Source organism: Leucoraja erinacea, chromosome 10, assembly GCF_028641065.1.
Source record: "Leucoraja erinacea ecotype New England chromosome 10, Leri_hhj_1, whole genome shotgun sequence".
NCBI classification, from domain to species: Eukaryota; Metazoa; Chordata; class Chondrichthyes; order Rajiformes; family Rajidae; genus Leucoraja; species Leucoraja erinaceus.
The window spans coordinates 43344859-43369669 of NC_073386.1; the positions used below are offsets into that span (position 1 = coordinate 43344859).

Sequence of the window (24811 nt, forward strand, 5' to 3'; positions counted from 1 at the left end):
CAATAAGAAAGACAACATTTAATATAGTCTTAGGATCGCTCACAAGTGTAAGATAGGGATACATCCAAAACAACCTTTCCTGACATCCATAGCAAATATTAGTGGTTTTACAAATAGCAGCTCAATAGCAACTAATCACATCACTGATAATTACATTCAGTTGTGACAAGTAGGGTTAGATACTAGTCATTCTGCTATAATGGAATTAGTGAATTCCTAAGAAATCTTGTGTTATAGAAAATTGTGTTCTAAAGACAACAGGTAAAAGGGATTGGGGACTAGAGAATTTCAGACCCATAATAAAAAAGTTATTTTATGCAAGATTTTCAAAAGTGCTTATGAATAGTAATACGTTTATTTTTGTTATTGCATGCTGAAAATACTAAAGAGTAAGTGTTACATTGTTTAATAGAGTATGTTGTACAAGTGTCAATAGAGGCAATTGCTTGTCAATTTCAATGACCACCCACATTAAATAGTAACTGTGTTCTCAAGAGACAGTGGGTCTAATTACTGTGGGGAGGTTACATTAAATCTAAGGCAGCTTTTTTTTTTTGCTAAAGGCTGTATGAAGAAGGGTCCTGACCTGAAATGTCACCTATACATGTCGTCCAGAGATGCTGCCTGACCCACTGAGTTACTCCAGCATTTTTTTGTCTTTTTCTTTGCTCAATTTCCAAAGTAACTTTTAAGTGATTCTCTAGTTCACAATCAAAATCATGTTACAACCAATTCAACCTGCATAATGCAAATGGCGTTCCTTAATTCATCACTCATGTTATAACCAATTTGTGTTATGGAAAGAATATAGCTATATTATAGCAGAATTAGCTGTATTATACTTTATTAATCTTTCAGTATCACTTTCTGCTCTTATGTTAATTTGACACAGAATGACAATAATAAAGTAAGCAAGAAATTTTAAATGTGTTGTGTAATTGAACAAAGTAATAACAATGATACTAACACCGGCAGTCAGGCACTTCATTTAGAAATTATTTTTATCATTATTTTACATTGTTAATGTAGCACTGAGAAATAACTAAACAATTTTTCAGAAGGCATATTGAGGGATGTCCCATTGATATTCCAGTTTGTGCAAGTCCAAAGAGGTACCATCAATGTTGCAACAAACCACAAGCTTCCTTCCGACTGTCTCTCCAGTGTTCCCAGAAGCTGACTAACAAAAACAAAGGACATGCAATTATCTGTGGTCTTTAGCCTAACATAGTTTATGATGAGTGCTTTTCAATCTTGTACAATGAATCTTAAACAAAAATACAGTTTTGTTGCAATTTTTCATTCAGTTTTGATTGAACGATATGCGTTTGATTCAACACGAATGGAGGGTTGAAACCCTGACCACAACAATCGGCAGGAGATGCAGAAATCTATGAATGGGACCAACATGTGGTGCTCGGAAGTCATCTGCTCACTCATCTTAACGCTAAACACCTAGAGATATTTAGGAGCAATATTATTTCCCCAACAGCTCCTCATTTTTCATTTAGGAGGATTTCATTGGTTGGTGCTTGAAGAAAAGGCATTTTATTTTCATCACCAGATATTTAATATTACTCTTGCGTCTGAATCAAAAGTCTATGGTTTCAGATTCTATTCCAGAAATCTTAATATAAAGATTATTCTCCGATACCCAGAGCAATGCGGGGGAGAATCACACCACTGTATTAAAAATGGTGGACACCCCTCTGTCCTCTCAGCTGGACTCAAGAGATTTTATCATCATGCTAGTTCACAAGAAAGTCGAGTTTTCCAGTGAACAGGCTAATCATTCCTCAATCACATCAGTGAAGCAAATGATCAGCATATTATCACATTATCTTGAGGGGAACCTTGCTGAATATATTTCTGCTGTCACTTGACCATGGTGACTGCATTTCAAAAGTAATTAATTGGCTCCAAAACACTGGAGAACATCTAAAGAGCATGGAAGGTGATTTTTAAATGCAATTTATCTGATATTTGTCACTTGGAAAGAACATTACAAAGCTGGTCAGGAGTATCAAGAACTTGTTTTAATCTGACATTTGTGTGACACATGAGTTTATATTCAAGGTGTTTATTAGATAAAACCATCCCTTAGATTTTCATTTTCAATTAATTCAGTGTTTGATTATCGTACATTTATAAAGCCTTAACTCAACTATAAAATTATTTTATCAACCCAGTGTACGTTAATATCTCCACCGTAAACGCATTTCTTTGAGCAATATTCGTAAGTGATAGGAGCAGTAATAGGCCATTTGGCCCATCAAGTCTACTCCGCTATCTCTCCCTCCTAACCCCGCTCCCCTGCCTTCTCCTTGATACCCGTACTAATCAAGAATCTATCTATCTCTGCCTTAAAAATATCCATTGACTTGGCTTCCATAGCCTCTGTGGCAAAGAATTCCACAGACTAAAGAAATTCCTCCTCTTCTTCTTCCTAAAGGAACATCCTTTAATTCTGAGGTTATGACCTCTAGTCCAAAACTCTCCCACTAGTAGGAACTTCCTCCCCACATCTACTCTATCCAAGCCTTTCACTATTCGGTACACTTCAATGAGGTCCCCCCTCATTCTTCCCCTCTTATTCCCTTTTAACCTTCAGGCAGTGTATAAATGCTTACTAATTTCTGCACAAATATCCATCACTCGATTTGATCACCCATTAATCTTTGTATTCCGACTTACATATTCATTAAATACTCATATTCATTATTCATAAACACACAATTAATGAAAGAATATAATGTTTTAAAAACCCACCTTTTTAAAGTTAATTCCTTGAGCCCATGAGCATTTGTTAGGATTAGGGACATCTCTCCAGACAAGACTTCTTATTCTAATTGTAAAGAATGTTAACTATTAATTCACCACATTTCTGACACACGTATGTAAATACTTAATGCAGAAGTATTGAACTAAAGTCCAACATTACATGTCAAATGCAACTGTTCAATTTGTCCAACGTGAGCAAGCACAGGAAATTGAATATTTTTGTTGAATTGAGCATCTCAGTGGATCTTTACTAACAGATGATGTGGTGATTGTTAGCCTAACCTTCAGAAAAATGCTGGATGTCAACTATTAATGTGAAAGCAAGATGCTTCAATGATAACAAGTCTTAATACAACTTAGCCAGCAGTGGCAGAAATGTGGCTTAAAATATCCAGCTAAAGCCTGCCTTGAAGCCATTTGGACCTTCTCATGGTGGGGTGGTGACAGAATGAACTTGGAGATCATTCAAAGAACCAAATGGGAGCAGCTGGATTATAGGCACAGAAAATGCAAAAACAGACAGGGCTTTACATCTAACTATAACTAGAGAAAAAAACTGAACATAGAAAGCAAAGGGAGCTGATGATCCATTACTTTAATAACTTGAAATATTCTAATGTTATTGAAAGTATTAAATAAAGCTGCAACACTGATATAGACACTTTAAAGAGTGCAGCAAAATTACTGGAGGACACTTTTACCTCTCTGCTGCAAAACTTTCATTAATTAGGATGAAATTCAGGATCTACTGCAGTAAAAAAAAAGCATAGAAACTAAATTCACAATTCAATTTGGTAGAAAATTTCTATCAGAAGGGATTTATTGAAATGATTCATCAAAAGATTAACCATTAATGTGATATGACTTTGTTTAATTTAAACATCTAAACATTAACAAACACACAAATGCAAAAATATAGTTATGAGTTGTGCTGGAATAGCAAGGAAATAGTTTGCTGGAGCATGAATATCATTCTGAACAGTGGAAACGCCAAAACATCCTTTCAGATATCCATTGTTTCATCATTATAGCATATAGGTATTTAGTACTTGACATTGATTTTACAAGTTCACAGCCAATGCATTTTTTGAATATTAAGTTTGATTGATGCAAATTAATTTGCTGTATTTGGTTGTACACAGGTACAGTATCATTATATATCAATACTTGTAATTCAGTAAAGAAGATAAACCAGTTTTTTTTTCTTGGTTATTATTAAATCAGTGCCAAAATAATGACTGGAATAGAAATTACTATATGCCACTGAATAATAGTTATATTAGTAATAAAATTATTTGATATTTCAAATCGTGTTCTTTATATGGCTGGTAATAACCTTTAATGTTTTAAGTAACCATAAGAATGATTGCATGTACTTGTACATTGCAATCTGAATACTTAGTTTGATTTTTTTTGATAATTATCACAATTATTTCAATATTTAAAGCATTGACAGAGTTATGCAGTGCAGAAACAGGCCTTTAAACCAACTATCAACTAAATTTATTTTATTCTCCACACATTTTCCTTACTGGCCTGTCCCACTTAAGCAACTTTTTAGGTGAGTGCAGGAGACCCTGCGCTCGCCACATGTTTGTTGGTGGTTTCAGGCGAGTCTCCTTCATGGTCGCGAGGAGTTCCCGCATTCTGGGAACTGGTCGCGGCCTCAGTATGGTCGCCGCAAATTTTTCAACATGTTGGAAAAATTTCTGCGACCAAAAATTGGTCACCATGAAGAACATTAATAATCCTGTAGTTGTAGGTGCAGTTGTAGTGTAGTCGCCATGTAGTAATAGGTAGTCGAGGTAGTTTTAGTTAATCACCTTTGCTGACCGGTCATTTTCATTAGCTCATTGGGGAAAAAAACGTAAGCACGAGTTTTCTGAACCAAGGATAACCGACCGGTAATGTTAAATGCCCGCCGAACTTCACAGCTATGTATCTCTGGCTTATTAAAAGCTGTCTGGCTTCTTAAAAGTGTATCCACTCCTTCTCCCCCATTCTCCCCCCTTCTAGACCATACCGTACACTGTGCTAGCTGTCTTAACCTTCCTGTTCATCGCGGTGTGTGTCTGTATCACCTTGAAAAATCGCTTACGTGCGACAGGCCCATTAGCTCTCCCAAGATTCTACTACTCACCTACATATGAGGGTCAAGTTGCAGTGGCCACCTGCTGCTGAAATTCTCATCTGTGCCTCTGTTCTTTTCTAACATGTTTCTGGTCAACCTCTCTCATACCATTTTAACTTCTAACCCACGCTGAGCTGGATTAATTGCTTAAGTAGTACATTGGACATAATAACTTGAAGGTAGTTTAGGTACTATCACAATGTTTGAGAAACATTTGGAGAGGGACATGGTTAGGATAGGTTTCAACGGATATGGGCTAAATGCAAGCTGGTGGAACTAGTGAAGATGGGGTATGTTGGTCACTGTGGGCAAATTGAGCTGATGGTCCTGTTCCATGCTGTATGACTCTCTATCTCTCAACTTGATTTTAAATGACTTCATGCATCTCCATCTATAATTTCCTCCAGGATCCACAACACTTTGGAGAAATCAGTATTCTCCAATTCATCTCATGCACATCACAAATTTCCCAGGCATTGTCCTTTCCTTCATTAAGAAGCCTCTTTGCACCTATCTCTTTGACCAATATGTCTTTATCCAGACATATCCAGGCTCTTAAAATGAAGCAAATTGCTTAAATTCTTGCTATTTAATAAACCTCTGGTCGTTTGACTGGGAAACTGTTAATGTTATACAGCCGTTCAAAAATAAAAGGGATAGTGAAGTTATGGCCAGTCAGCCTGACATTCATGGAAGGAACATTATTGGAAGAAATCGGTAGGTCAAATTGTTCATAACGCGTGTCACATTTGACCTCAAAACAAACTTTAAACACTCCACCGAACCATCATTAGAATAACTTATTTACATGACTGGGATATGATCTGACTCAGCCAGTGTCTGCACTCACTGCTGCTCATCACCTCCCTTGTACTTTATTTACAAAGATGCAGGTTAATCAAAAACAGTCATCATTGAGTGAAGACCATGTCTGATTAACACTGAATTTAGTAAAGTGGTAACAATGAGCAAGTTTAGAACTTAGGATTCCAAGGAAAGTGGAAGGAAAGGAAGTGGACACAATTGGTGAAGATCAAAGTGTAAAGGTCAGCAAGAACTTAACCAAGAGGGAAATATAATAGTTGCGATATCGCAGAACTCAGGCCAGGTCTGTTTTCCTATCAATGATTCAGCCTTAAACGTTGAATCATGATTGAGATGGTGTGATAATATCAACATTAGTAGAGAGATAGACAGTGAGGAAAAGAGCTGTAGACTGCAGAAAGATATTGAATAGATAGGTAACACAGGCAAAAAAAATAGCAAATGTAGTTGAATCCAGAGCACTTTGAGATAATAGGTCTGGAAAGGCAAGCTAGGTCCGAGTGCACACGTTATACTAGGGTGGTACTGAGGAATTGGGCAATAGAAAAAGTAAAGTGTACAGTTCTGATCACCAAGTCAAAAGAACAATATAATCCCCAAAGAGGGTGCAGAAATAAAGCTAGTTATACAGAAAGGAATACTGACTCACATTTGCCTGTGCCCTTCAGGGTAGGCATTGATCTTGAACTATTCATTCCACCATCTTCTTGTGCTTGTCACACACAGAAAATGTAAATTCAAAGTGTGCCACGAATTCTGGCATGAACTTCATGATATGTTTAGTTTAGAGATATAGTGTGGAAACAGGCCCTTCAGCTCACCGAGTCCATATCAACCATCGATCATTCACACTGGATGACAGGAACCAATGAAACTACAAACTTGCACATCTTTGGGATGTGGGAGGAAGCCAGAGCACCTGAAGAAAACCCACGCAGTCACAGGGAGAACATGTAAACTCCACACAGATTATGTTAAAGTTAAACTAGCGCTTACAAATAATTATTTCATTTTGATTGCTACAAATCTCCAATTTCCCAAATGATTTCATTTCAAGTTGATATTTTGAAAAAAAAAAACAAGGATGCGACAGTGATCTCTGAAGCACGTTGTATAGCACTATTAGAAAATGAACCATTTCAATGTTAATCTGATATGATTTAACAAGGATGTACAAACATACCTTTGCTTGGATATCAAAAAGGTTCCAATCAATAAAACGGAGGATAAAAATACAAGTGGTAAAATAATGTTCTGCATTCCAGTGTTATTGGCTCTTGTCACCTCCCCTGAAAGATAAATAGCATTTGGATGTCATTCTTTATAATTACAGGAAAAAGTCTATGAAACTGCACTGTCTCAGAGTAATGAAGACAGTAGGTTGTTATTATGATATAAAAATCAGCATAAATGTTCCGTTAATGTTTGGCTGGCTAAGTTATTGACCTTTACAGCACAGAGGTTTATGGATCAATCTAATGCATACATTGAAGCCAAATGATTAACCAAAGGTGGCAGCTGAGTGCCCCATCTGACATCAGTGTTTATTAATCAAGGTGGGTGATGAAATTAGTTTCTGCTGGAGGAACTCAATGGAGGGAAAAGGACAATTGACATTTTGGGTCGAGAGTGTCCCTCAGTCCATAGGTAGTGTCTCGAACCGAACCACAGACTGTCTGTTTCCCTTCACTGATGCTGCCTGACACAGAGTTCCTCGGGCAGATTACCTTTTGCTCAAGTCTCCAGAACCTACAGTCACTTTCTCAGTATTTACTTTAATGTCATAGAAACATAGAAATTAGGTGCAGGAGTAGGCCATTCGGCCCTTCGAGCCTGCACCGCCATTCAATATGATCATGGCTGATCATCCAACTCAGTATCCTTTACTCAGTGTCATTTTAACTGAATACTTACATACACAGAAGAAACAAAAAAATGTTTCTCAATCAGTTCCCGTCAGTGCAGTTAATAAAAACAGAATAAATACATACAGCTTTAAAATTAAAATTAACATATCTAAAATAGGCCTAAAAACTGAACTAAAAATAGACATTGAGACCGAACAGTGGCTTTGCTTTGACAGGTGCCTAGCTGTCAAAGTATGGGCGAGGTTAGATGTTGTTGGTGTATGATGTATGGGGAGGGGACACAGTCCATTAACCAGTCTTATTGCCTGTGGGAAGAAACTGTGTAGCATCCTACTGGTTCTTCAGCTGATGCTCCTGTACCTCTTCCCAGATGGCAGAATGGAGAAGATGTGGTGTGATGGGTGATAAGGGCCCTTAATAATGGAGAAGACTCTTCGGATGCTGCGCTTCTGATAGATCTCCAACAGGAAAGTGAGTGGAGCACCAATGATCCACTTCTGGCTCCAAGGAAAAGCCTGCATTGTGGTGTCACCCAATATAACATTACAAGTCCCACACATGAATGAAGAGAAGTATCAGAAGATTGCTAAGATCAGTGGACCCCAACATAAGTCAGCTACTTCAGAGACAAAAAAAAAAAAAAGAGGACAGTCGTTTTAGTAAAGACTCACATTGTTACTGAATGCAGTCTGAATTATGGCGGAGCACACATTGATAAAAGCAACATTTAGAAAGATAGAAGCAGGCAATGCAAAACTATAAAATGCACAATGCCATTCCACGAATCACAAGGACTCGTCGCTTTAAGGATTTGACACAGAAAAGAAAATATTGCTCATTTACCATGAGATGAATCATGTCACTATGGTTACAATGTTGTGACTAAATGGGCAATTTTGTCCCACACTACAATTCTTCCGATCTTTTGTTAATTTTCAATTTTGTTGATGCCTCCTCCTATTTCCCAAATGCTTCTGAGCATATTAGTGAAGAACATTCAGAACAGTGGTCCACACCACCATTGGCAAAATTGTACATTCCAATACTGTAATTTAAATGCTAGATGAAATCAGTAAGGTATTCATACTTCATTTTCTATGTTTTCATATTTATAAAGATATATTTAAATCCCTGCAACGCACTAACTGCACTCTGCAATTGCAGGGACCAGTGAATCCTAGATATGCTTATTGTGAACTTTTGTATTCATTGTTAAAACGATATTGATGTTATTGTAGACATTCAGACTAAGGCATGAAGCAATTGGAAGGTCAGACATTCTTGATGATATTTCAGAAGTAATTTTAAGGCAGTCAAGCAGTTTGAGGCATTGATGATGAGAAAAGCAATATATAAGCAGATGAATTTAACAACCAATTTCAATCCAGGTAAGAAATGAAATCACCTCCCTGCATCAACATGATCCATCTCAACTCATCCTGATCATTTCCGTCTCTGATTTCTCAACCATTCGGTCCTCCCAAAATCTCTTGCTTTCCTCTGTAAATATATGTCAATATATGGGTTAAGGGGAGTGTCCTGCTACATAAGCAGATCTCACCTGGAGATCAGGAGTTTACAGGTAGTTGAGCTCGAGGCAACACCCTCGCTCAGCAGCAGCAGCAGCAGCAACAGCAATGACTTAGTATGTTAGAGGCCCAAACTTGCATGTACACCAACCATGTAATGTCTGAATAAAGCAACTGTGTTTTCACCACATTTGGTGCCGCTACATTGGTGACACGTGACGATCCAAATTAGGATTTTGGATTTCTCCCGACACACCAGCCTCGGGAGACCTGATGTCTGCAGCTGACAGCCCAGCCCTGCTGAACGACGCTGCCGCCAACCTGGCCCTACCGTAAGGTATGCCGAAGGGCACCCGGGTCGATGGGAAGTGTCCGGGCCTTGTTTGACGGCTGCTAATCTCTCCCGCATGGCTAAGAGCCACGGCTGCCGCCGCTCTCCCACAAGCTGCTGCCCACCAGAGCTGTGAGGCCGCGGCTGCTGTCGCTCCCCCACCAGCCGCCGCTCCCCCACCAGCTACTGCAGGAGCTGCGAGTTTAGCAGCCCCCAGCATCACTGCCGCCTGCCGCAGGAGCGGGGAGAGAGCAGACCCGCCCATTACCCAGCCGGCCGCTGCTCAAGGCCTAGCCTCCCGATAGAGCAGGCCTACCTGGGGCGGCTGCCCGAAGACATCCTTTTGCACCTCACCAGCGCGGACCCGAAGATCCCCGGGCATTGGCTGCCTGTCCGGTTCGGGTTGCAGTCGGCCCAGCAGTGGGGTGGAGCCTCGGCCAGTCATGAGCCAGTGGTCCCGCGACGGATTCCTCAGCAGCTTCCAGCCTCTGCCAAGGGCGTGGCAGCGCAGCCGGTCTCCAACGACAGGGGCGACGGTGGGTGGAGTTCCTACCTGCAGCAGTGGGGTGAGGCCCGTCGATGCCCGCTGCCCCACACGCATCCGGGAATCGCCTCGGTTGGCCACCTCAGCCGGCCTCCAAAATGGCCGCCGCTGCCTACTGCCACATGGCCACCGCAGTGACTGCAAAAATGGCCACCGCGGCAAGCCGGAAGCAACACTCGACCTTCTCTGACCGCCGTCAAGAGTGCCACCTTCCGGCCGGATGCCGCCACTGCAGCCTGACCGCCAGCAACAGAGACACTTCAGGTCGGATGGTGTCACTGCAACCTCCAGTTTCCCAGCACAGCTTCTCATCTGACATTGGATACCTGAGCCATCCTGCACCATGGACATTGGACAATTTGCACTTTTAGTTTCCTTCCACTATTGGACTTCTTTGCTCACTGTAGTCTGTTTTTCTTTTCATTTTTTTTTACACTGTAATGACCTCGCCGGGTTTAGCTATTAGTTTATTCTCATTTCTTGGATGTATTTTATTTGGTTTGCATTGTTGCCGACATTGCTGGGTGCGTATTTCTCGGGACACGATCCCCTCCTGGTCGATGAGATGCGACTGTGTCTCGTCCATCCTGTGGCTTTTGTATTGGTCTCCTCGCACCCCTCGGCATACGGCCTAGATGGCCCACAGCCAGAGCGTGGACTGCACCCACGGGCCCCACCGTCCCGACCCACGGCCGGGATGCCCCCAACCCACAGCAGGAGCCGCCCTCGACCATGCTTGCACAACTTCTTGTAGAAGGCTTATGCGTTCCATATTTTTCGCCTGTGCATTTACGAGTTTTGGCTGCCACGTTTCGTTGGCCTGATCGTTATCCTTCCTCCGGTTCTGGGGGGGGAGGTTCCTGAGGCGTCAGCCGATAGTCAGCCCACTTGCAGTCATACCCTTGACAGTGCTTACGAGGGCTGTCACGTGACGTCATGGGTTAAGGGGAGTGTCCTGTTACATAAGCAGATCTCACCTGGAGATCTCACCTGCTCTCACCCCAACCATGGACTGTTTACCCACCTACCATCCGGGAGGCGCTACAGGTCTCTCCGTTGCTGAACCAGCAGGTCGAGGAACAGCTTCTTCCCGGCGGCTGTCACTCTACTCAACAACGTACCTCGGTGACTGCCAATCACCACCCCCCCCCGGACACTTATTATTATTTATTCAAATCGTTTGCTATGTCGCTCTTCCAGGGAGATGCTAAATGCATTTCGTTGTCTCTATACTGTACACTGACAATGACAATTAAAAAATTGAATCTGATTTGAATCTGATTTGAGATCAGGAGTTTACAAGTAGCTGAGCTCGAGGCAACACCCTCGCTCAGCAGCAGCAGCAGCAGCAGCAGCAGCAGCAATGACTCGGTATGTTAGTGGACCAAACTTGCATGTACACCAACCATGTAATGTCTGAATAAAGAAACTGTTTATTCACCACGTTTGGTGCTGCTACGACATTGTAAATAAAAATAGGCCTTTGTTGGGTGCCTTTTTAAGGTGCTTTGCACGCCAAAGCTGAACTCTTTGTGATTAGAACACTGCAGACATCAACCATCTACTGAGAAGAGATGATTTGAGAATTAAATAAAAGCAATTAAATCCCTGCACTTTAACACTATCCTGCACACACTGACTAAAGAAGTTCCTCCTCACCTTTCTAAAAGAGCGCCCTTTAACTCTGAGGCTATGACCTCTGGTCCCAGACTCTCCCACCCGTGGAAACATCCTTTCCACATCCACTCTATCTATGTCTTTCATTATTCTGTAAGTTTCAATGAAGTTCCCCCTTAACTTTCTAAAGTCCAGCGCGTAGCGGCCCTGTGCTGTCAAACGCTCATCATATGCTACCCCACTCATTCCAGGAATCATTCTTGTAAATCATTCCTTTTGCTTTCTCAGCTTGTGTAAGAATGGCCATCAATCCTTCGTTGTTACATCTGCTGGCATTGCCCTCCCGGTCCAGCACAGTTTATGAATCCGAGGAGCTTTCGTGCTTCTCCAACACATCTTGACCAGTGGTCTGTTTACATTCGGCCAGTTCATGAATGATCTTTGCACCTCTTCACTATTTAACACTGCAATTCTCTCAAATACCATCACTGTAGGCTTGCTCCTTGCCTGCACCTCAGAAAAATGTCCTGAGCAAAGCTTTTCTACATCATTCAGTCCGAGATGAAATCAAACTTAAGAGTGTTGTTATCGCTATGCCTATGCTTATCCAAACCAGTGCAGAGGTTCCCATCACACTCTTATTATGCTTTCCACATGGTGGACACGCTTTGTGGTGTAACGGGTTGAGACACTCAGAATACATAGCCTCTGCACTGTTCATATAGCTTTAGTACAGTATTTGTCTAGTTGGTCCAGTTGAATTTCTAGTCAATTGTGGATTAAGCTTTGAATATCATCATTACTAATAACCCACTCCTGGTATTCAAAGCTTAATCCACAATTCTCTCTCTCTCTCTCTCTTTTTGAAGAATATCATTGTTTATCACTTTATGTCCCTGAATGGTATTTCCCTGAATGTTGTCTGGAATATGCTGCTCTGAGTTTAGTTTAGTTTAGAGATACAGCATGGAAACAGGCCCATCGGCCCACCTAGTCCGCACCGACCAGCGATCCCCGCACATTAACAATATCCTACACACACTAGGGATGATTTACATTTATACCAAGCCAATTAACCAACAAACCTGTGTGTCTTTGGAGTGTGGGAGGAAACCAAAGATCTCAGAGAAAACCCACATGGTCATGGAGAGAACATACTGTGAGACGTGAATGTGCAGAGCTGTGTAGCATGTTTGCTTCTTATGCAGCAAGATCTAGACAATGCACAGGCAATGATTAGAGTCACAGTCACACAGCATGGAAACAGGCCCTTCGGCCCAACTTGCCCATGGGCCGACCAACATGCCCCATCTACATTTGTCCCAACAGCCTGTGTTTGGCCCATATCCCTCTAAACTTATCCTATCCATGTACCTGTCCATTGATGCTACTTTCAAGGAATTATGTATCTGCATTCCTAGGACCCGCCAGTCTACAACACTCCCCAGAGCCCGGCTTCTTACTGTGTAGATCCTGCCCTGGTTTGACTTCCCAAAATGCAACAACTCGCACTGATCTGTATTAAACTGCATTAACCATTCCTCAGCCCCAACCAATCAAGATCCTGCTGCAATTTTGATAACCATCTTTGCTATCTACTACACCACTCACTTTAGTGTCATTTTACTAATCATGCCTTGTAGGCCCCGACATAAATCAATGCTATAGATGACAAACATCAATTGGCCCAGCACCGAACACTGATGCACACCACTAGTCAAAGGCCTCCAATCTGAAAAACAACCTTCCACCATCACCCTTTGCTTCCTTCCATGATGTCAATTTTCTACCCAGTCAGCTAGCTTTACTTGGATCCCATGTGATCTAACCTTCCAGAACAGCTTCCTATGCAAATTCATGATAAAGATCCAGTCACAAATTGATATTGTTTCTCAGCATTAAAATCTTGGATGAAAATAAAAATAAAGAATAAATAAATGTACAGCCCAAGAATGGAGTATAGAGAGTGTATGGGAGAGATGGAAGCGGAGGGGCAGGTGGAAACCGAACCATTCAGCATAGAACCAACTCTCAGCATAGCAGCACCGCAAGGCTGCGTACTCTCCCCTCTCCTCTACTCTCTCTACACCAACGACTGTACCTACACCGGCTCCTCTGTCAAGTTTCTCAAGTTTGCGGATGACACAACCCTGATTGGATTGATCCAGGATGGGGGGAATCTGCCTACAGACAGGAAGTGTCAAAGCTAGCATCCTGGTGCCATCGCAACAACCTGGAGCTCAAGGCTCTTAAGACAGTGGAATTGATTGTAGACTTTAGGAGAGCTCCCCCTCCCCTCACCCCAAACAACACCACAGTCACATCTGTGGAGTCTTTTAAGTTCCTGGGAACAATCATCTCCAAGGACCTTAAGTGGGAGGCTACCATCGACTCCACAGTCAAAAAGGCACAACAGAGGTTGTACTTCCTGCGGCAGCTGAGGAAGCACAATCTGCCACAGGCAATTTAATGACTATTCTCTACCAGTATCCAGCTCACACCTTAAGGTGTAATTTATCATACCAGATACGTACCAACGACTAACAGAAATAAAGTCTGTACTATAAAGTTCAACAATTATAGTTTGACAACGCAGATAAAATGTGCCTGAGGAAATGACACACTGAAAAATATGATGAAGAATCGGAGGGGGGGGGGATGAAATTAGGCTATTACGTGGCTGTTCTGGCAAATGACACAATAACAGGAAAAGGCTCTTGTCCCTTTTTTGAATGTTTTCTGACAACAAAGGAATCCAATGGAGTAAATTTGTATTATTTTGCACAAGATTTTGGTTTAGGCTTATTATTGTCACATGTACCAAGGCACAGTGAAAAGCTTCAGATCAGATATACCATGCATAGATACAATCAGTTCAAACTCAATTACAATAGATAGAGCAAAGGGGAAGACACAGGTTGCAGAACATAGTTCTCAGCATCGCAAAGCATTATAGTGCATCAGTTCCTTGGACAAAGTTCAATGTCCTCAATGGGGTAGAGGTGAATCAGACAGTACCCGGCCTTATGAAGGAATTCACATTCATTACATTATCACCTTTGTAAGTATGTGTTATCAATTAAATGCTTTGCACTAAAATAATAAATAATACCTTCATTGTTAATTGTCATATAAATCCTGTATGGTTGTCCTTCCGTTTCAGAGAAGATTGGATATACTGTCAGCTGGTACTCAACAGATAAATAAAAGTGGTCTGTGAAATGAAAAAAAAAATGCAATATTAGGCTTGAATCAGTTCTGTTTTATAATATTTAATTTCAATGAGTCAGCATTTCTAGCATTATATCCTTACAAAGCTACCAGGGTTTTGCAAGAGAGACCGAAGAGGCTGCAGATGCTGGTAACTTGAGCATAAAACAAAATGCTGGAGGAATGCTGGTCAGGCAGCGTCTGTGGAGGGAATGGCCAGGCAATGTTTCGGGTTTGCACTAGGGTTGCCAACTTTCTCACTCCCAAATAAGGGACAAGGTCAAAATAAGGGACACTTTCCCGACGGCAATGAGTTGACCGACTTGGCCATGGCTGGGTAAATGATGACTTGGCCTGGGTGTTGGAAAGCCCAGCCGGCGGGCCAGCTGGTGGACCATGTTTTGGCCCGGGCGCCAGACTTTGCGTGCATGCGATGATCGGCCATGATGGTGGTGTCGGCGGTAAACGAAGGTTGGACAGCTGGCCGGATTGCTGACTAGCGCTGCTGCTGCTGCACTACGTCGGGATGGGCGGGGCGGGGCCGGACGTGACGCTCCGACCCAACAGTCCCCTCGACCAGAGTAGGAGCAGTTAAATATGGGATAATGGCGGTCCCGTATGGGACAAACCAATTTAGCCCAATATACGGGATGTCCCCGATAATATGGGACAGTTGCAATTGTGCATTTTGCGAGGAAGTTTTTTTTTTAAAAAAAACTCATCCAAATGAAATATTGCAGAACTCTGGAATGCAGAAGGATATAGGTGTCCAACTGCATGAAAGTTTAAAAAAAGGAAGGACTGTATGTAGGTACTAGAAGTTTTCAGGAAACCTATCAGAATGTTATTGTTTATTGCAATGGCAACTGAATACAAAACTAATGAGGTTATGCTTCAGTTATAGAGTCCACATATGAGTTGAGACCACATATGGACTGCTCTGAACAGTATTGATCTCACTATTTAGGATAGCCCTAAATGTCTTGGAAGCTGGTCAGAGAAAGTTTACCAGACTAATGCCTAGAAAAGGTGAACAGACCTGGTTTGTACCCACTGGAGTTCAGAAGAAAGAGAGGGCTTAATTGAATCACAAGGACCCAAGTAGTTTTGACAGCGTAGATGTAAAGAGGATGTAAAGAGATGCAAAGTGGATGAACGAATGTAGGTTGAGAATGTGATGTTTTTCAATTGGGCTGCTTTCTTCTAGATGGTGTCAAGTTTTTCGTGTGCAACAAAAACTACACTGGCTAAAAAAGTAAAATGTATTCTTACTGTAGATTAGTAACTTGTAGATGGTAGGAAGGAGTGGTATGGTGGGGAAGTGGGTTGCTTGCTACAGACCCACTCACGGAGCCAATGCTGTGTATGGCAGGTCCAATTACTTTTCTGGTCAATAGATATCCCTGGGATATTGATGGTGGGGAATTCAATTAGGGCCATGTCATGGTAATGATTTCTGGCAGTTTCTAACATAACAGCTAAGGGTATTTAACAGAAACTACAATTACAGAGCATCAAGTAAATTCTGTTGTTGAAAAAATGTGTTTCTTTCAGATGCAGTTAACTATGCTAAACTGTGTGATTGTAAATAATAACTGGATTCATATCAGGTTGGGAATGGAATTGAGGGTAACACAAAGCTATAGGGACAATAAGTTGTCATCAATTTGAACGTAACCTGTCGGGAGTGCAGATCATACAAAATAATGGCTTTATATTTAAAAGGGGCTTTTTACCCCCTCAGAGGGTCTTCACAGACCATTTATTCTTTCCACCTACATGTTGCTAATGGTGGCAAGGAGAACAGCTTCATTCCATTGCGACTACGAGAAACATTAACAAAGGTAATTTCAGGAAAAAAAGAGAAGTTGCCAAAAGCTTAGTCACAGGTCAAATATTAAGATTTTGGAGGAGGAGAGGAAGGTGGATGGATTCTGGGGAAAATGCCACAGCATGAAGCTCAAATGCTGGACAAATGGAATGAGGAAAGCACAAAATGATGGAGCTAGAATGATATATTGTGTTGCAGAAGAACGTTACAGATACCGGCATGTACAGACATATAGAGAAGCCAATAAGAGATTTTAACATGAAGATCAGAACTTTAGTTTGGAGGCTTTGCAAGTTTAGTTTAGTTTAGTTTTTTTGGCCAATCGAGTCCGCACCGATCAGCGATCCCCGCACACTAACATTATCCTGCAGACACTCGGGACAATTTACAATTTTATAGCAAGCCAATTAACCTACAAACCTGTACGCCTCTGGAGTGTGGGAGGAAACCGAAGATCTCAGAGAAAACCCACACATGTCACGGTGAGAACGTACAAACTCCGTAAAGACAGCACCAGTAGTCAGGATCGAACACGGCTCTCTGGCGCTACAAGCGCTGTAAGGCAGCAGCTCTACAGCTGTACCACCGTGCCGCCCATAAAGTTAGAACATATGTAGCATAGTTTTGGATGAGCTGACGTTGATGGAGATAGGAGAGTTGGCTGACAGGACCAAAAGAGAGAAGTTACATCGAGAGAGGACTAAGATATTGTTGAGGGTTTGAGTAGCTGATGGGTTGAGGTCAAGTTAAAGATGGGCCATGTTATAAAGGGATCAGTAGATGGCATTTGTGAGATACATAGAATATAGAACATAGAACACTACAACATAGGAACAGGTCCCATGGCGCATATTGTCCTTGGGGAATATGAAGCCAAGTTAATCATCCCCGCCTGTACATGATCTATATCCCTCCATTTCCTGTATATCCACGAGCCTACGTAAAAGACACACAGTCGCACAGTTGATTCTGCTCGCAAGGAGATACTTAATCAGGAGCATAGCATGCAGCCAGATAGATGGCCAGATAAGATTGCAAACAGCCATTTGCCCCGAGGCTGGGATAAAACCTGATTTTCATCTCTGGGTTGATTTAATCAATGGGACTGGTACAGATTTTTACAGTGAATGCTGTGAGCAATGGTTATAACTGGTGCCCAACCGAGTCCTTCACTGTCCACCGTGCTGACAGAACAGAAGCATCTGGGAAATCCAAGGGTGGAGGAGTCTGCTTCATGACCAATAACAACTGGTGCAACCCTGGAAATATCACGATACTTTCCCGTTCCTGCTCGCCGTACCTGGAGCACCAGACGATCTCATGCCGCCCATTCTACCTTCCCCGGGAGTTCGGCTCAGTGATCGTCACAGCCGTCTACATTCCACCGCATGCGGACACTGACGTGGCACTTTCGGCCCTACACGATGTGCTATGTCGACATCAAAACAAGTACCCGGATGCGGCTATGGTATTGGCTGGAGATTTTAATAAATCAAATCTCAAGAAGGTCATGCCGAACTTCTACCAACACATCACGTGTGCCACCAGGGGGGAGAGAACATTGGACCACTGCTAAACGCCGCTCAGGAAGGGCTACAAGGCCATTTCACTCCCTCCCCTAGGACCACGCTGCCATTTTTCTATAAACAGAGGATAGTTCGGGAAGCGGTAGAGATGAGGGACAGAAAGCGGTGGTCCGACCAGTCAGAGGCCATGCTGCAAAATGCACTGAGCGATGTCGACTGGAATATGTTCCAAACAAGTTCCAGTGACGTCAGTGAGTTCGCGGAAACAGTCACGGACTTCATCGCAACAGTAACCGACAACATCGTCCCCACGGTAAGGGTAAGGACCTTTCCGAACCAAAAACCCTGGGTAGACAGGTCTGTTCGTGTGGCCCTGAATGCTCGCACCGTTGCCTACAACTCGGGCCTGGCATCAGGAAACATGGACGTCTACAAGGTAGAGTCCTACCGACTGCGAAGGGCGGTGAAGAACGCAAAAAGGAGGTACAGGGACAAGATGGAGTCACAGATGGAGCAGCAGGACACCAGACGCCTGTGGCAGGGGTTACGGACTGTAACCAACTACCAGAGCACCCCTCCCTCGTCCGCAAGTGCCGACACCTCCCTAGCTGACGACCTGAACTCCTTTTATGCTCGTTTTGAGATGGGCAACACCCCGGTCTGCCAGGTCTGCCGACTATCGACAATACTGCCAGTGGGTTGGCTAACGAAGCTGAAGGGAGGAATGTGCAAACATTCTCGCTGTCCAAGCACGACGTGAGGAGGGCTCTGACACGGGTGAACACGAGGAAAGCTGCAGGCCCTGATGGCATCTCGGGGCGAGTACTCAAGTCCTGTGCTACGCAGCTAGCTCCAGTGCTCACTACAATATTCAACCTCTCCCTGGACAAGTCCGTGGTCCCTGCCTGCTTCAAAAAATCCATCATTGTACCGATACCAAAAAATGCCTCCCCAGCCTGTCTGAATGACCGTCCGGTGGCCCTTACCTCGGTAGTCATGAAATGCTTTGAGAGGCTGGTGAAGAAACACATCTGCGCCTTCCTCCCTCGCAACATGGACCCGTTGCAGTTCGCATACCGTCCGAACAGATCCACGGACGATGCGGTCTCCCAGGTTTTGCACACCACTCTCTCTCATCTTGACAGCCAGAAGGGGGGCTACGTGAGGATGCTGTTCATAGACTTTCGTTCAGCCTTCAACACGATAGTCCCCACCAGACTGGCCGGGAAGCTACTGGAATTAGGGCTCAACACCCCAGTGTGCCTGGGTCCTGGACTTTCTCACCGCCAGGCCCCAGGTAGTCAAGATGGGAGGCAATACATCAATGTCCATCACCCTGAGCACAGGATCGCCCCAGGGTTGCGTCCTCAGCCCCCTATTGTACTCCCTGTTCACACATGACTGTGTGGCTAGGATCAGCTCCAACTCAATAATCAAGTTTGCTGATGACACTGTGGTGGTGGGCCTGATCTCAGACAACAATGAGAGGGCCTACCGGGAGGAGGTGGCTGATCTGGCACTCTGGTGTCAGGACAACAGCCTCCTCTTGAACATCAAAAAAACGAAGGGGCTGATCATGGACTTTAGGAGGGCACATCATCCGAGGACGTACAAACCATTGAGGATAAATGGGGATACTGTGGATAGGGTGAGCTGTTTTAAATATCTGGGAGTTTACATCTCTGAGGATATGACATGGACATCACACGCCACAGCACTCGTGAGTGAGGCAAGGCAGCGCCTTTACCACCTCAGGCAATTGAGGAAATTCAGAGTGTCTCTGAGGATCCTCCAGTGCTTCTACTCAGCAAAGCATCTTGTCCGGAAATATTACCATCTGGTTTGGGAATTGCTCTGCCAAGGACAAGAAGGCTCTGCAGAGAGTATTGCGTTCTGCCGAACGCACTATGGGAACTTCACTCACCCCCCTGCAGGAACTATACAACAGGAGGTGCAACTCCAGTGCCAATAAAATCATGGGAGACCCCTTCCACCCCTGCAACGGACTGTTCCAGCTGCTACAGTCAGGCAAACGCCTCCGTTGCCATGCAGTGAGAACGGAGAGGTTGAGAAGGAGTTTCTTCCCAGAGGCCATTCGGACTGTAAACTCCTATCTCACCAGGGACTAACTTTACTGAACCTTTTTCCTCCGCCCACAATATTTAATATGTAAAAGAATATGTGATTGTTTGTAATTTGTTTGGTTGTTTGTTTGTTTGTCTTTTTGCACAAAGTCCATGAGCATTGCCACTTTTCATTTCACTGCACATCTCATATGTATATGTGATTAATAAACTTGACTTGACTTGAAATTACAGGTGAAATGTTTGACATCATGCAACCATTTGCGAGGATAATGTCCACGAGTCATAGGTTAATTAGAATAGTGTCATGACAATTGCAAATTTCGGAACCAGTTGGACATAAAGAAGCCATTGCCTCAGCCTCTGCAAAATGACACATCTTTTAGAAACTAATCTTAAATTTCCCTAGATCATCATTCCCTGATGACACTGTAGGTAAATCTTCATCCCATTCTCTCCATCTGTTCCCTTGAATTTTCAATCATTGCAGTCAGGCAGTCAATTCCTCGTCGTTCTTGCTATCTTCTTCCAAACTTCATCTGTCTTCCATGGATAAAAAGCCCCAACCCTGGTACAAGGTTCTTGCTTCCCTCACCTTTGGTACAACACCAGATCAGACTTCACTATGACATTGCACAAGGGACGGACTAGAAGAAGATTGAGGAAATATGTTTTTTTCATCCAGAAAACAACAGAGTTCTGGAAGTTCCTGCTAATAAGTGGGGGTGGGGGGGCAGAGGCAGGAAGCAGTCAGTGCATTTAATATGGACTCAGATGATCACTTAAAATGCCGGAGACTGCTGGTCTACAAACCAGGAGCTGAGAAGAGGAACTGCACCAAATAGCTCCTTTATTGTCCAAACCAGCCTACTGTTGTGCTATAAACTTCAATGATTCAATGAACGACAAGAGTTCCCCAAACCACAACAGCATGAGACAAAAAGGCACTGATTGTGTTCAATATCAGTTCTGAATCTCCTTCAAATGGAATAAACTGACTAAACTTGTGACCATTTGATTACTGATAGCATTACTGATAGAAAATACAATTCCTTATCTACAATAGCAGACATTTATATAGTACCTTTAATAAAAATTATAAAAATGCCAAGGTGCTTAACAGTAACAATGATTCAGTGTGAAGAAGGGTCTCGACCCGAAACGTCACCCATTCCTTCTCTCCAGAGATGCTGCCTGTCCCGCTGAGTTACTCCAGTATTTTGTGTCTACCTTCGATTTAAACCATCATCTGCAGTTCTTTCCTACACATTCAGTTATCCATACCGCATGGACAAGGCCCACCATTCTAACAATGCAAATTAAAAAACAAAACCTACCATGAATACAGTCGCTGGTGGTGTTTTCAGAAGCCCTTGTCCATTTCAAGTCTTCAGCATGTTTATTTGCTAGGCTTTTCCATTCGATCACAAAAGATGTTGGCTGGCAGTTAAGAGGAAGCACTCTCCAGGAAAGAAGCACACAACTGGAGTTTATTACGGAGGCATGAAGGGATTCAAGAACAGGTTCTGCTGTAATTAAAAAAATGATTTGAAATTACATATGATATGGACAACGATTGCAAAGCTCTCATAACTCAATTAATAAAGTTATTCATCATGAGGGTTAATAAATCCATTCATAAGTTTCATGGAGTTTCAATTTATACAGAATCCTTATTAAGCCCTGTAAATAAAAATAATAAGCATAGAGTGAACTGCAGTTCACCAACCTTTGCTGCTGTCCTTTGATAGGATTAGTTTAAAATTCCTTTCAGAAGAACCAATGGAATTGAAAGCAATCACAGAGACACTTTTAATTTCATCAGTCAGAGGAAAGCTGTAACTTGTAACATCTCCAACATGTTCCAGCCAGGTAATGTTTTCTTTTGATTGATACTTCAAAGTAAAACCCTTCACGGTGCACATGGCTTCACGTTTTGTCAGAGGCTGTATTGAAAGCAAACACAAACATAGGTCAGAGAGTCATAGTCATTGAATGATACAGTGTGGAAACAGGCCCTTTGGCCCAACTTGCCCACACCGACCAACATGTCCTAGCTACACTAGTCCAACCTGCCCGCGTTTGGTCCATATACCCTCCTAACCTGTCCTATCCATATACCTGTCTAAATGTTTCTTAAATGTTGGGATAGTACTTGCCTCAACTACCTCCTCTGGCAGCTTGTTCCATACATCCACCAGCCTTTATGTGAAAAAGTTAACCCTCAGATTCCTATTAAATCCTTTCCCCTTCACCTTAAACATATGTCATAATTAGTTCAGATTCATATTCTATTAATTCTCTTTATAATTACCATTACAATACTAGAACAATACTTAAAGCTAACAAGATAGTTCATTCGTGGAAATTGATCAAATCTTTTCTTCATAATGCATCACTATTTACATATCTGTGACAACTTCTTGCTATGAAAGAAGTAATTTGATCCGTCACAAATTCTGTTCCTTAACTATCAGTCCCATCCTCCCCAATGCTAAATATCTGAATAGGAATCGGATCATTTGCAACCTTGGTCTTCTCTGACACTGAGAAGTGTTTCGGTTCCACATTCATAAAATCACAAGTTTGCTTATTTCCACCTCACCTGAAGCAATTCTGCCTTGGTCCACCTGCCATCAAGACACTGGCTTTAGTTGCCTAATTTTGATAAATCTCCCGATTGGTCTCTTTGATCTCCTTTTCTACTTCGTAAACTTGAGAATATTCAAAATCAGGTCACGTGCTGTCTTACAAGTTTCTTTCCACACATCACCACTGTGTACACTCCCCTACACTGGTTCACTGTGGCTTCTGGTTAAACAGGGCTTTGATTTTAATTTTTTTAATCATTATTTTTTAATTTCACCATTTCACACTTTTTGTCACCTCCTTCCAACCTTATGTTGGAGGAAATTACAGTCACAGGGAGAACGTGCAAATACACATTGATAGCAGCTGAGCTCAGCATTGAACCCAGGTCGCAGGAGGTGTGAAGCAGCAGATCTACTAACTATGCCACCGTGCCTGCTCCCCCGCTACTGAGAGACATTTATCATCTGTCATTGCTCCATTTTTGGCAGGTTCACAGAGTCAGCTTTCTAAATTAATGACCATTTGACAATCAACCCATTTTAAAAGCAACTGAGATGAAATGCCTAATTTTTTTATTTTTTTTAAACCTACATACTGAGTAATGCAGCAAAAACAGTTTCTGGATTTCCCAGACAGATACCAGGAATCTTCTGGAAATTCTCCTGATCAGCCATCATAACATTGGCAAAATATGGATGAAATGTTGGTTTCAATGCATGTTCATCGTAGTTTTTTTTCACAATTTTTGCCTGTTCCCTTCCATCTCTCTCAGCCAAGAGCGCATATTTAGGTAATGTTCCAAGGCAGATGAAGAAAAGGTATTAAAAAACAGTAAGATTCCTTGTAACATTCAAAGCAATGACCCAGGTCAGTTTATCCGCTTTATCTGAACTGCCTGAAGCACACACAATGACCTTCTAAACAAACTGATTAAGCCAAACCGTTTAGTGAGATGGAATGAATAGAATTAACTAACCATGGCACTACCTGGTGCGACTCCATCTCTATGTACCACCACCAAATATTTTGTTTGTCAAAAAAATGTTTGTTTTTTTTTTTTTAAAGTTAATTTCATTACCTTCCACACCAGAGTGATAATTGACTTCTTGGTCAAGGGATCATTGTCAATAAATCGCCAACAGTCTGGCCCCATGGTCGGTGCTGCAGAAAGAAATGTCAAGGTAGAAGACTCAAAGTGATTAAATCTGAAATATTCTGTGTGGAAATTTAAAAAATAAAAAGAGGAAGAGAAACAAACAAAGAAAGCACTAAGCAGCCGACATCTGCAAAATTAAAGAGACAGATAGAATATTACCTACGGTACATTGTTGCAGCAACACTCATAAATACAAGTTGATGTTATATTTATGACCAAAAGCCAAAGATACTGCTGTATGTACTCCAGAGATACATAGCCTTTTTATTACCCATTCCAAAGAATGCCTGTGGCACAATATGAATCATGGGCAAATTTAACAAAAAAAAATATTTAGCCTTGAGGGGTTTACTCCAATGCCACAACTGAAACCATTTTCCATTTTATGGCACTGATTACTATTGTTAAGCCAGAGACATTACATGCAGCATCAAGAATCCTGCCACAGTACTAAATATTTCAGCAGTAATTCACTGTCACATTGAAGGACGTCATGTAAAATTAAGTCTTAAATAAGTCCTCACTTGAGATTGTGGGTTAACTGCAGTTGCTTTGGTCTGGCTGCATTAAAAAAAAAACTTTGATGTTAACATCAGGGATATATGAGGATTGACCTCCAAGTCACTGCCCAAGAATTTCCCACCTTAACAACCACATATGTTTGTATCTGCTTAGTGTAACAAGGCTTGAATCAAGTTATAAGCTGCTGCAAAAGTTACCACTATGTGAAGTGAGTCACTTTGGGAAAAAAACATTGAAATCGTTAATCACCCCCACATTGAAGTC

At 42.3% G+C, this 24811-nt stretch overlaps 1 protein-coding gene across 7 annotated transcripts in view; it reads right to left on the reverse strand.

The window, feature by feature from the left end:
* The window catches only part of lepr (leptin receptor), a 96201-nt gene that overhangs the window by 3419 nt on the left and 67971 nt on the right, over window positions 1-24811 (reverse strand). For 5 of the 7 annotated variants that reach the window (XM_055642059.1, XM_055642057.1, XM_055642056.1 and 2 more), the window contains 6 exons: window positions 23948-24030; window positions 22007-22223; window positions 21615-21806; window positions 14739-14840; window positions 6921-7026; window positions 2770-2845 (listed from right to left, as the gene is read on the reverse strand). In XM_055642059.1, the coding sequence (XP_055498034.1) occupies window positions 2770-2845; window positions 6921-7026; window positions 14739-14840; window positions 21615-21806; window positions 22007-22223; window positions 23948-24030 (776 nt within the window). Of the gene's footprint in view, window positions 1-3; window positions 1181-2769; window positions 2846-6920; window positions 7027-14738; window positions 14841-21614; window positions 21807-22006; window positions 22224-23947; window positions 24031-24811 lie in introns of those variants that run through there. The other 2 variants (XM_055642062.1, XM_055642060.1) reach the window with 2 other exon arrangements.